The sequence below is a fragment of the Ambystoma mexicanum genome, chromosome 8 (genome assembly GCF_040938575.1).
Source record: "Ambystoma mexicanum isolate Mex_15411 chromosome 8, UKY_AmexF1_1, whole genome shotgun sequence".
Taxonomy (NCBI): Eukaryota; Metazoa; Chordata; class Amphibia; order Caudata; family Ambystomatidae; genus Ambystoma; species Ambystoma mexicanum.
In genome coordinates this window covers 519988091-520002111 of record NC_090929.1, presented here as the reverse complement: position 1 = coordinate 520002111, position 14021 = coordinate 519988091, and the positions used below count along the sequence as shown (strand labels likewise).

At 47.4% G+C, this 14021-nt stretch overlaps 1 protein-coding gene across 1 annotated transcript in view; it reads left to right on the top strand.

Annotated features, from left to right (window-relative positions):
- The window catches only part of PANK4 (pantothenate kinase 4 (inactive)), a 751790-nt gene that overhangs the window by 233303 nt on the left and 504466 nt on the right, over positions 1 to 14021 (top strand). Inside the window, exon 3 of the mRNA XM_069610204.1 lies at positions 12094 to 12302. Within this exon, the coding sequence (XP_069466305.1) occupies positions 12094 to 12302 (209 nt within the window). The remainder of the gene's footprint in view (positions 1 to 12093; positions 12303 to 14021) is intronic.

The window sequence follows — 14021 nt, the reverse complement described above, 5'->3', positions numbered from 1 at the left end:
TCCAAAGGCAGCGGTGCACAGATTTTGTGCAGGCCTTCTGGCCAAAAGCAAAATCTCCATTACGTCATCCGGAAGGTCCCAATCCTTGTACCTCAGCCTCTAATAGTGTCTTGACCTCTGGATGGAGAACCCGACTCTCCTCTCGCGAGAGAAGGGCCTCTTTGTTGAGACGTATCGGAGGGCTGATGGACGTGTCCAGAAGGTCCGGGTACCATGTACTCCTGGCCCAATTCGGGGCAATTGGGATCATGGATTTCCCAAACTTTCAAAACTTGATCACGTGAGGAATGACGGAAACTGGAGGAAACGCGTACAGGAGTGAAAACTCCCAGTCCACCACGAACGCAACTCCTAGAGCTCCTCTTGGGGGAAATTCCCTGAAACAGAACAGTTCTCTCACTACTGGTTGACACTGGTCGCGAACAGATGCACTTGAGGGGTTCCCCAAAGGGTGAAGATCGCTTGAAGGACTTCCTGAACTAGTTCCCACTCGTAGGAGACTCTGCCCTGCCTGCTCAGAGCGTCCGCCGCTGTGTTCTACTCTCCGGCTAAGTGAACTGCTGAAAGATTCCTTCTTGTATTTCCCAGAACCAGTGCTGCACGGTCTCTCTGCACAGTGGTAGTGTCCCTACACCTCCTCTCTTGTTGAGGTAATACATGGCCACTGTGTTGTCCGTCATTATCAGGACAATATTTCCCAGTACAGAGGGCAGAAAAGCTTTCAGCGCAAGTCTGATTCCTCTCGGCTCCAAAAGATTGAGGTGTAGTTTGGACTCCTAAGGAGATCAACGACTGCTGTTTGTCAGATTGTTGGCATTGTCTCCCCACCTGTGAGTGAGGGGTCCGTCACTAACGTTATGACCCTGTTTGGAACCTGCAGTAGGTCTGACATGTTGCCCGAGAATTGAGACCACTGTGTTGAGAGACCATTGTAGGGATCTCATTCTCAGGCAAGCCTCTGGTACCAGGAAAATGCAAGATGCCATGAGGCCGAGCAACCTCAAGAAGTCGAGGGCTGTGAGACGCTGGGCACTCTGAAATTTGGTGACCATCTGCTGAATGTGTTGAGCCCTTACCTTGGGTGGCAAGGGTTTTCCCCAAGGATGTATCTAGTACAGCCCCGATGGATTGGAGCCTTTGTGATGGTATCATTTGGGACTTATTGTAATTGAGGGAGAAGCCCAGTGTGTGGTGAGAGTGGCAGGGTACACTGAGATGATCCAGGACTTGTTTGAGAGAATGTGCCCTGATCAGCAAATCGTTGAGGTGGGGGTAGATGTGAATTCCCCCCAGCCCCCTCTCCTGAGACTCGCTGCCACCACCGCCATCAGTTTGGTAACAACCCTCGGGCGGAGGTCTACCCGAATGGCAGAACTCGAAACTGATGATGAGAACCGCCAATGGCGAACCGCAGGTACTTATTGGCGCATGAAACTAAGTATCCTGAAGGTCCAATGACACCATCCAATCCTGGAGCTGGAGGGCCTGAAGGATCTCAGAAAGTGTGACCATCTTGAACATGTCCTTCCTGAGCTGCTGTCGTTATATGCACCTGCAATGTCGTTATTTTATCTTTTAAGTTTACCTTTTGTTGCAACGCTTCATGCAGTGAGCCGCAACATATCGAAGGAAAATATGACCTCAAAATAAGATGGCCATCCTATATGGGTACTATGTGCTTGACCACTTTTCACTTTCCATGGTGGTGGATGAAGGGACTCTTGACGGGGACTGATGTGGTGGCTCAGGGAAGTGGAGGAGTCTGTTTGAGGACACAGGTATATGTAGGCGTGAACAAGGCAGATGCTACAGTGGCTGTGCTTGGACAACCTCTGTGCGAGAGAACACGGGTTGTACTGGTGAATATAGCCTTCGTTCTTGCACGTGATTTACTAAGCAAGGCAGCAAGGATGATGATGGGAAATGTATGCTGCCTCCTGGGCAGTATCCTTTACCAAAAGCCAGTGCTGCCGACAGGATTGCACCACTATGAAAGGGATGCTCAATAGAAATGTATGGGTAGCTAGATTTGTTGCCCTTTTCTTGGGAAATATTTTTTGAACTGGCAAAATACACTTGGCAAAGAAGAGTAGTAAGGTGCATACAAATATGCATGTGGACATATATGGCCAGATATGCTCTTTTGTTAAACGGCCAGTTATTTTTACAAATGTTTCTCCATAGGTGTCAGAGCGAGGCTTGTTTTTTGGGGGGGAAAGCATGCTCCTTGGCTCTTTGCTTTGGCTGCCAGCACTCCTTGGCTTTGGTTTAGTTGCGTGCCAGATCGTTCTCTCTAGCACGCATCCTAAACTCAAATTCATACAATCTAGATGAGGCTGTATCATTCAGTTGCTTCCCTCACTGAGTTTGGGAGTTTGCTCAGGGGAGCACTCGCACCGTTGTCCACTGAGAGTGCCCAAAGCCCCCTAGATTGACCCTTCAATTGCACTGTAGCACACTGACACTGATTGAGTGACTAGCAAAAACCAATATGAACTTGCACAAATGATTCAGGTACGTTGCCATAACATGGAAAATTGGCAGAACATAATTTAACACATTTCCTTTGTCGTGAATAATATGCTAAACGCAGTAGGAACACGTTGATTTTGTGTCATTAAGTAAAAGCACATTGCTTCGTTTATGCGCGTACGCCACAGTCCGTCTCCACTGAACAGCTGTCTGAGAAGCCGTCGGACCAAGCGGTGTAGCTGCAGTGTTAGGCAGAAACCTGTGCAGTTTCCTTAGGGACCACTGCAAAAAGTTTAGGACTATAGGAGTTAGCAGTAAACCCAATTGGTAGCAGTCTGCACCACCCAGATTTACCTGGTAGCTGTGGCTGAGCAGTCAGACTTCTCTCAAGAAGAGTTAGGCAGTATACAGAGCATACACAATAGGGCAGGCAAACACAGTAGAACACGCAAACACTGACCATAGCTTTGGTGTAAAAGATATATAATTATTTATTTAAAAACACATCTATGAAAACATACTGGCACTAATATTAAGCAAGTTCAAAAATACAGTCACTAAAGTATATACACTCCCTTAAAAGAATATTAGACAAGTCTTAAGTAAAGCACCACTTATTTTCAGACAGCGGTGAGTGCTTCACGCAGATGGCACTCTAATAATTCGGTTTAAAAGGGAGAGAAGGCAGAGCATAAATTGAAACAGATCCCAACACTTTCAAAAGAACACAACAAGAGAGGAAGGCAGAATCAAAACCGTGAAGTTATAGTTCAGAAAGCCGGATCCACTTTAAGAGGATCAGAAAGAAATGTGCCCAAGGGCACACGGTTGAAAAGTGCACAAAAGTCTCGAAGGTTCAGAAAAAAGTTGGACCAAAAGAAAGGGACCAGTTAGATGGTCAAGAGGCCAGCCCAGTCTAGAAGGTTAAGGATTTACTGTCACCTTGTAGCAATCTATAGAAAGAGGGGGCCAGGTGGACCCAGTACCTTGAAATGGTGAGAACACTCCAGCGGGGTTAGTTGTTCCTGGCAGCGGTTGTGAGTCGGTGCTTCGTCCGGCAGAAGAGAAGGTCTCGTCGGGGAGGAAAGCAGGAGGTTGTTGTGCTGCCAGGGAAGAAACCAGCCACAGAGTTTCTCGATTCAAAGGAGCGGTCCTTTCTTTTGCGGTTCAGTGGTAAGTGGCTATCCGGTTGCCGGAGTGCTTGGCACGGGCAATTCGACCACTAGACGTCCTGGTCGGCGAAAAGGAAAGCAAACCGGTTGTCCCCACCAGCTCAAGGGGAAGAGACTCTCCGGCAAGAAGATCTCCTCTGTCGTCGGGAAGTGGTGAGACGGTTCAGCAGGGCTCCACCGGTGGGGTCGTCGTTGCAGGTCGGCTCAGCTTCTCCCACTTCGGATTCTCCGGTCCTGTGGCGAAATTCTGAAGTTCCAGTCCCAAAAGCCCTGCTTTTATGCAAGAAACCCCCATTCATTCAGCCTAGCTGTCAATCAAACATGCTAAGTGGTGAGCTGGCCGGCTCACCACTTGGGCCAATCACACAACAGTGCGACTTGAGTTGCCACGGCAACTCAGTCCAGGGTGCCTAAACCCCCTCCCACACCCCCTCTGGTACCCAGAGTGGCACCACTTTTGGAGGCTTCTGTGGAGAAGCCCTCCAAAAAGTGGAACAAAGGGCTCAACTTGGGTTGGAGTCACAGAAGAGAACACAAACACCATTTTAGAATCGAGTTCTGGCAAAAATTACCAACCGGTGAATTAATATTAAATAAATAACTCAGCGGTATGTTCGAGGCTGTAGGAATTAAATAATTAAAGTTGGTAGCCTCGAACAATGGGAAAATCCCATAGAGATATATTTGCGGTCGAATATAAAAAGTAGTAGCCACTGCCACCAGCCAAAACTCGATCAGGGGGGACGGAGACGTGCCCCCTCGAATAACGGACCCCGGGGCAATCTAATTGCCCCGACCAGTACATCCACAATATGATGGTTTGTACTAGTTTCTGTTAATAATTTGGGACTAGTAAAGCCAATGGTGACTTTACATGCCCTGGGAGACAGTAGTCAGTCCCAGGGTATGGAGTCTATGGTGGGGTGTCACTATGACACCCCTGTGTCACTGCACTGAGGGTGCTGTGTAAAACACATAGTAAAATCACATGAGACCCTATGGAGTAAAAGACCCCATAGCCCATAAAACACATTAAAAGTCAAAGGAACCCCTCAAATTATGTCCACAAGTGTGAGGAAAAGAGTCTCCCTCTTGGCAGGAGAAAAACAACAAACTCCAGAAATCCAGCAAAGCTGCTGGGGGACTCACTAGGTTATGAAATTCAGCCTAAACAGAGAATTCTCCCTAACATGCGGCACCTGCGGTCTGCCAAAGAGTGTGCAGTTAGTCTGCGCCTTTCACATACACACCTTTGTCTGCCTGCTGTACTGTAGTCCCATTAGTCACATGCACCTTAATGGGTATGCGCCCTCCAAGACGCTGACATGCGGGTTAGTGGTCCGCCCGGTGCCTGATCCTAGTTTCATGCTGTTAGCGCAATTGTGTGGAAAGCAAATCCTATCACTTACCAGCACTTATCTGCTTGTTAGCAGGGCCTGCAAGGGTGTGGCCCCACAATGAGTGTGCCTGCCGGGAGCTGATTCAAGGTGCGTCCGTGCAGGTGAAAGTCTTGAGCACGAATAAGTGTTAATTGCGCGTGCATGCACGCAGGTCAGGGTGTCAGCCTGGCCGTTGTCTGGGGATTTTGTAGGCTCAGTGGGCTGTGCCATCCTGACGCAAAGGCTGCTGGGGATTGTAGTTCTTCCCCAGTTTGGGCCTGTTGAGTGTTCCTGCTGGCTTGAGCTGGCTGCCTTCTCCTGGTGCACTTGCAAGAGTGGCAGATGTGGCATCTCCCATGGGTCTGAAAACACCCCCCCCCCCACCCCCAAATCCACCCTGCCTGCTACACTGTGTGTTTTGGCCTGCTTCATGACCATAGGAATGGAGATGTCTCCTACTTTGCTATTCTCTCCGTTTTTTTTGTCAGGCCCGGAGGGTATTCTCAAACCTACTGATATTGGCAGGCAGCCCTGAGAGCAGCAGCAGGCTTCAAATCTACAAACTGAGTCTGGGGGTCATCTGTCCTGGGTATGAGAAGGGATTTATGGTAGTAAATCTTATGTGACTGACGCTGGCATTTGCAACACCTGCCATATGATGGTGGCACTTCGGTTTATAGGCCTTTATCTGATGTATAGTTGCAGTAATTTGGCATTTAATACTGCATGTGTCATATTAGAGCTGTACATGATTATTTTTAGCTGTGTTTGGGCATATGAAGCTACTTTAGAAGGATGCATTTGAGGTTATGCCTGGCATGGAATTGCTAACCTTGGCTTTAGCTGGGCAGAACAGACTGTATCTACCTTTCATGTTGTTACTGGCTGCAACCTAAGAAATTGGCACCTGAATATATCCTGAAAGCACCAGGCATGTGCAACTGTACATCCACGCAGGGAAGAAGACCTTGCAACAGATGCCTTACTCACAAGTTGTCCTCATCATAGAGTAAAATCCTCAATTGTGTGAAGATTCCTGCATGCTGGAAACAGGACATTTTTGCAGAGCGCATGCGATAATGCCTTGTATTTGTAGCAGACCCCAAGCTGATTCGCACCCTCACCCACACACCCCTGGCACCCGACCGCTGGCCCAGGATCATAAGACCTCCCTTCTGCAGCCACACCTACCCCTCCACAATCTTCCCCCACCCTTCCCTGTAGACTCCACCTCCTCCCCTTCTACACCCAACCCCTCCCCCTCTGCAGAACGCTGTCCTTACTCTCCCCCTCTCCCCTGATAACACACATGCCTTCGTTTCACTCTCCACTGTCCACTCCTGTTCCCTCCACCACCCCCGACCCCCCGCCCCCTCTCCTGGCCCAATCCCCCCACCTAGGCACTCAACCTTACCTTCATTAAACGCAGCCTGCACAGCCATAGCCAAATCTCCAGACTCTGCAGACCCCCCCCTCCACCTTCACACTTTTGGCAGCCCCCCCATCAGCTGAGGTGCAGAAGACTTTCGACTTGCAGCTGCCAGCAGACGCACTCCCCCCCCCACGACCCCTTTCCTCCCCACTCTGCTACATTTCAACCCCCCAAGCCCAAACCTGTCCGTCCTCTCCCCTCTATCTCCCTCCCCTTCTTCTTACCCCACCCCCACCCACCCCATTCCAGGACATTGCCCCCTCTCTTGCATCCTCATCAACACTAGATCATTCGCCAGAATAATCTTTGAACTTCTCTCCGACGAAAACTGACATCCTTTTCATCACTGAAACCTGGTACTCTGACTTCCTCCCCTCTGTACACGAGGCCTCTCCCGTACTACCCAGGCTACTCCCTGATCACCCACAACAGAGTCAGCAGGGCAGGGTACAGCCATCCGCCACAAACATCACCTCACACCCTCCCAGGTCATGAAACAACCCCGCAGTAATTACTGCGAATCCCTGCTAGTTAAATTCCAATCCTCTCCTTGTTTCTTCCTCTGCTTCATCCTCCTTTACAGAACCCTGGGGTATAACGGAACCTTTGCAGACTCCCTGAGTGATTGTGTATGAGCCATACTGCTTTCACCGACTCTCACTGTTCTGTGATCTAAATATCTGGTTCGGTACCCCCTCCAGTCCCATAACCCGCCATCTCATTGACCATATGGAAGCCCTGAATCTGACCCAACTCATATCGGGCCCCACCCACATTGCAGGTCACACCTTAGATGTGTTGTTCAGCTTGTCCAACCTGATCTACTCCCTCCTCACCCACCCCCTCATCTGGACTGATAACTCTGCTATCCTTTCTCATCCGTGACTCCCGTGCCCCCTTTCCCTCAACACCTCCCACCCCCTGCCACCGCCTCCCCCAGGAACCCGCTATGGAACAAAGTAACCATCTGCTCTGATCTTGCCTCGGCCCAACTCTCCTCACTTCCCGATATCCTCCTCCAGGCAGGAACCCCTTCCCCAGACCTTTTCGACCAATGGCTCTCAGACGCTCTATCCCCCTTAACCCCCACAAAACTCCCGTCCCACCGCACAGGTGTTTCAGCCCTTGCCTCAAATTACTAAAAACCCTAAACCATCACCTGGAACGACACTGGCGGACCAACCCTTTCACCCAAAACAAAGCCACTCTGGTTAGACGGACAAGAGCCTACAGATTCGAAATTGGAAAATCCAAACATGCCTTCTACACCCTCTGCATCGCCAATCCAAACAACCCATGCAAGGAACTGCTCTTCCTCTCTGCCCCCATCTCCCAGGCACTGTGCGGCATTCTTGCTGACCATTACTTTAACATAGCCATTGAAAGGAACCTCGCCATCAACGCTAAACTACCAACACATTATCTGCCCCTATACCGACAGCCCCTTCTCTCTGCCCCCAACTTTCACCTTCTTCAGCTCCTTTTCTGCAATCTCCAATCCTGAGTTCTAAAGGCTTCTCTCCAATAGCCGCCCTTCAGGTTCCCTGGGAGACCCCTTTCCCCTGGCCTTTATCAAATACATTCTGTCCTACAACTGTGTATGCTTCCTCGCCAGATCCATAATCAACCACTCACTAAAAGCAGGTATCTTCCCTCCAGCATACAAAACCTTTTAACGTCAAACCACTACTAAAAAAAATCCCTCTTCATCCCCTCCGATTACCGGCCCATCTCCGACAACCGCTTCATAGCCAAATTACTAGATCGCACAGCATACTCCCAGCTTAGTGTGAGGCGTCGGAAATGAGAGACAGACACAAAGTTGTAATGTTTTCAACATTATACAAACCCTTCTATTTTAATGAAATGTCTAAAGGCCTTTCTGTCCCTATCCAATAGAGTTTCCCTGACTAGTAAATAAAAACCAGGGATCAGTTTGTCTCTCCTCCAAATTAGGCAAACTGTCCTTGCATCCAAAACATAATTGACCCTCACACTAAAAATGAACAACAAAAGGTGCAAGGTAAATGCCTCTGGAGAAAAGTCAGCAGAAAGTGTGAAAAAACAAGTATGTAAATCTAACAAAACAATCCTTGTGTCCAGGGGATTATTCCCTTCCCCTGTTTCAGGTACAATATTGAACATGTTCTGTTCAAACAGTGGTTTTTTAAGAGTGGTGTACATGTCTTTCATCTACTATTTTCTTAAAGATGATGAAAGGATGATGAGAAAAAAGTATTTTCCAAACAAAAGGTTCCTTATGTCTCTTTTACACAACACTTTCTTAATGGTAGAAATGTCTTTCCCATAACACTTCATTAAGGATGATGAAAGAATGTCTTTACCAAGTAATGCGTTTTAAGGATGGCCAAAAGTGTCTCTTCTATATAGCAATTTATTTAAGATGGTCTTCTCATGTACTCTCCAGCCAGTAACCTTTTCACAATGTCTTTTCCTTTCACATATCCTAGATTGATTGCCTGGGGTACTCTCCTGCCAGAAATCCCCCTCTGGGCATGGTAGATCCCCTGTATACTCTCTACCAGGTATCTTTCCGCCAAAGGTTCACTGTTTCACAAGGTCGTCTTACAATCTTTCCATTCTTTTTCTCTTTAAGTATACAACAGTTGTACTGCTTCATTGTTGGCTCCAGGTATTACTTGTTCCAACTTCCCCCAAATAGGCATCTCATATATGGAGACTTGTTCATGTTTTGTTTAACTTCATTTTTAGTGTTCATTGGCTTGTGGGAATGCTTGTTCCAATCTTCCCCATATTCACATCTCGTATATGAAGATTTGGACAGATCTTGCTTTCAATTGTTTCATTAATGTTCATTTGTTTGACAACATTTACTCAAGCTTTCCCCATATTGACATCTCATATATGGAGACTTGTGTAAATTCTGACTTTTTATATCATTAGGTTGATATTCAAAATAAGTTCCCACTTGTGTTAACCCCTGTCGGTGCACCCTGGGGATCCCAATGCTTCTGAGCAGACATGCTGGTTTGCTGGCGTTTCTGACGGTATACAGTGTTTATAACGAAATTAAAATAGTGACAAACTTTCAGTGAAACATAAATAACGACAAAGTGTCGCATTTTTTATAATGGAATATTTGGGGTGGGGGTTTGAAGGGTTAATAAAGTAGGGGAAATGAGAGGCTTGGGGTGGGGGAGCAACCACAAAATAAAAAAGATAACAAAATCATAATGTTTTTGTTATTTTAGAGTCACTGAAAAAGTTTGTCACTATTTGTCTTGTCGTTATAAAGACATGTAACTGTTTCTGACCCATGGCATATGGCTGCAGTGAAGTCCGTGCTTCAGGAAAGCGTTTCCCACTCTGCAGACTCTTCAGCGGTTCTCCCGCCGGCTTCTCCATCTGCCGCTGGAACTGCTGCTCTTGATTGCAACTGCATCCCAGACAGCCTTCTCACTGCTGCCAGCTCCTCAGCAGTTCACCTGCAGCACACGCTGTGCATCTCTCGCCTTGCCGGTAGGAAGTGCCTGCCCCCTTCCCCACAGTTCGCTGTTGTGTGTCTGCCTTTGGTTCTGCTACCCGCTGCGCCCGCTCTGCAACCCTCTCCTCCTTCACATTGAAAAGGCACACTATTTTTAAATGTCCCACACAGCGGAGTTCCATTACAACTAGTCTGCACATTTAGTTTGGGGTTTCTTCTCCTCCACATTAACTCTTCTCCTCTTCCTTGTCCCAATACTGGAGGTTTTATGGGAGTTGGAGTCCAAAGGAGTTTTAGACTTTAACACCGTAGTTCTTTTGAATACTTGTTTGAATCAAAACTGTTAGAAACAGGAGATTTTAAGTAAGCATTATGTGCACTGGTGTTTTGCTCAGATTTACAATATGACTTCAGTATTTTAGAGGTTATAGTTTCGGGGATTGAAGGGGAAGAATATTGTGTCTTTCAATGAAGTAAAAACTTCCTCATAATATTCGTCCCTTCCCTCAAGATCCTCCCTCATAATACCACCCCCAGGGTCCGGATCAGGCAGCGGATGCCTTCCACTGGCCACGTGGGAGGAGATCATCACTGGGGAATCACATCAGCCTCTTCACTGAGGCCCACAGCCTTCTTGACCCAGCCCAGTCGGGCTTCAGACCTTGGAACTGAATCCTCCCTGGTCTCTATCTGGGACGACCTGAAAAGAACAGCAGAATGTGAGGGCTTCGCTGCTCTCTTCCTCCTCGACCTCTCAGCAGCCTTATACACGATTAACCACTCCATCCACACGGACAGACTCTTTGACCCTGACATAAGGGACTCTGCCCTCAGATGGATCTCTTCTTTCCTCTCCGACTGCTCCCAAATAGTCTCTCTCCATCCTTTCTCCTCTGCCCGCCACCCAGTCCCCCCATGGAGACCCCCAGGCAGCCTCCCTCTCCTCTTCAACCTCTACCTTTCGCACCTCTCCAAGTGCATCCGTTCCCACAATCTCACCTGTTACAACTATGCTGATGACACCCAGATCATTCTCAAGATTCCCAACTCCCCATCCTCACCCTTCCCAGACCTGGCATCCTGCCTCTCAGATATTGACCTCTGGATGACGAACAATCACTTGCTCCTCAACCCCCGAAAAAATGAAATCCTAATATATGGCAAAACAGCGCTCCTTTCCCAACCTATCCGTTGGCCGCTTTCATTAGGACCCACGCCCACTGCGTCGCCCTCAGTCAAAAACCTAGGATGCACTGTTAGCTTAGACTTATTCTCTCCAGGCATATCATTGCAGTCTCGAGATCGTGCACCTTCCACATCTGCATCCTCAAGCAGATCTTTCCTTATCCCTCCTAATCCCATAGAGGTTCTGCATTCATGGCTATCATCCTCTTGTGCCTAGACTACTCGAACACCCTCTACTGAAGTGCGCTTACATAACAACTAAGAAACAAGCTCCAACTGATTCAAACTCTGCAGCAAGGCTCCACCTCGCACTCTTCCCCCAGAGACCACATCTCCCACTTCCCCCAAACACTCCATTGGCTGGCCATCGCCCGAAGGGCCTCCTTCAAAGTCATGTGTATTACCCACCGTGCAATTCACAAGAAAGTTCCTGGAATTCCTTCAAAACAAACTCGCTCAATACCCCGCCCCACCTGAATCCTCTGATCAGGCTCTGCATACCGCATGCACCTCCTGATAGTCCCTCCTTTCAAGTTCTCCAGACTAGGAGGCCCTGTTCCTCTGTCCTAGCACCCACTTTCTGGAAGCCCTCGCGCTCCGCCTCATAGAGGATCACATGGCTTTCAGGAAAGCCCTCAAAACCTTGCTGTCCCCCCACACCCTAGACTGTCTGACGCTCCCATGCCATCCCCACCGCCCCGTCCCTGTGATCATTGTATACAACTTTTTAAATTCTACATGTGTTGATTCTGCGACTTTGGTTAGATGTAGGACAACTAAGAGGACAGTGCATATTTGTTTATACTAAGAGTACCCCCAGTACATCTATAGTATCCCCAAAAACGGGGTCCCCCACTTGTTGAGTTACTAAGATGCCATCTCACTGTATGTAATGTTCAAATGGGCAAAATGTGTGGTGCTGCGGTTTTGGTGTATTAGTAGAGATCGCACGTTCTGTGTTAACAGATAACATCTGTTTTATTTCAGGATGCCGAACATGAGTCTCTGTATGAGATTTCAGTGCAGGAGGAGATCACAGCCCGTCTGCATTTCATCAAGTTCGAGAACGCCTATATCGAAACCTGCCTGGATTTCATTAGAGACCATCTTGTGAACACAGAAACCAAAGAAATCAAAGCCACCGGCGGCGGAGCCTACAAGTTCAAAGACCTAATTGAGCAGAAGCTCGGGCTCAGGTAGGAGTTGCTCTCTGGCCTATCCCGCCAAGTCCAACCTTATCATAAGCATGTCAGGGTATCTACGTGGGTGGGGTTTGAGGTCACTCAACCACACTCGAAAAATATTTTTTTTCACTCGGCACTGCACCGAAAACGTAGTTGCATGCACTAGTGAAAATCAAATGTTGAGTTTTGTGCACTGAGGGTAAGGGAAGACATGGAGCAGTAACCCATTCCATTCCTGAGCAAAAACGTCTAGTAGTTTGTAATAGGGCACAGGTTGATTTCTGCTCGTGCCGTTTTCAGCAGACGCACCCATATTGTGGAAGAAACTGTGTGCCAGTAAAAAGTAGTGATCCCTGTGAAATTGTTAAAACATAATTTGTCATATTTCAAAAGTACAACTTGACAAATTGTAGCGCAAAATCCGAAAATGTAATTGCACTCTAAACTGCATTAAAACATTTTTTTTTTCTTCCATACTGAGGGTATTTTTATGACGAACTGAAATCTGGTTAATTTTGCAGGACGTTCAGTGAAGCAGAAATTACAACTTGAATTCTTTGGAGGCTGTCCAAACACCCCATACCACAAGGGAGTACTTGACCAACCAATACTTAACTCTACATGCCAAGTACATTTATGATATTCTTGTCGTACATGAGATGATTACATGACATGTAGAGTCCATTATCCCGGAAAATGTGAACTATTCCCTAAAACGCGACTTTCTTGACATCCAACTTTAATGTGCAGAAATAGATAAGCTTGGTTCTACGTCATTTCATCGCTGGATGATTTTTTGCAGGTTTTTTTACCGCAGATTTTTCTTTTTGGGGGGGGGGACCCTCGGCAAACCCCCATCCCCTTTTATTTTTTTTATGTCCCCGCACACCCACACCCCAAATATATATTTTTCTAACCCTCCCAAAAATTTGAATGAGTTTTTTTTCGTTAAAAAACTATGCGAAAAAACATCCCGCGATGAAAGGACATTGTACCGAATTTTCATACTGCATAGTGTGTATAATCCAATTTGTCTCATCTGTAGTTTTTCATATATGCTCTAATAGCCGCAGGAGTAAAATTTTGCTCCTCGGTTGTTGCCTCCTTTTTTTTTTTCTCCATGAAATGGAACATTCCTACCCTTTGCCCCAGCATACATGTACAGGCCTCAGCACCACCCTCCAATGCCACTCCATCAATCCTTCTTTCCATGCTGCCAGGACGGCAATCCGCAGCACGGTGAGAACGATTTCTTCTTTCCTGCACTTCACTACATATTGCCTCTATACCTGACTGTCTTCAGTCTATGCCGCTTAAACATTTTTCTTGGTACAGGTCCTGCAAGTGCTGTTTGCCAGCCTCTGACCCTCATGCACTTTGATTGGAGTGTATGGGTTACACCCACAGATTTAGCTTGTCCTCAATCCGTGCCACACAACGCAAGTGCTTGATGACTGTTTACACAGTTATAAGAATATGTTTGATTGGTTGGCTCCTGTGGCATTTCTTCATTTATGAAGGAGAAGAAAAGGCAGAAGTTAAGCACTACTCCCTTTTTGTCTTGTGCACCTCACTTTTGCAATGCTTTTCCAAGTGTTTCGTCGCAGGTAGGGACTCAAAGGTGTAAGTAAGCAGGCCACTGTCAAACTGGAAGTAACTCTGGGGGGGTGGGGGTCTCTGGTTAGAGGACTGGTAGCACATTTGTGCTGTTGGGTCGAAGCATCTGTCCGA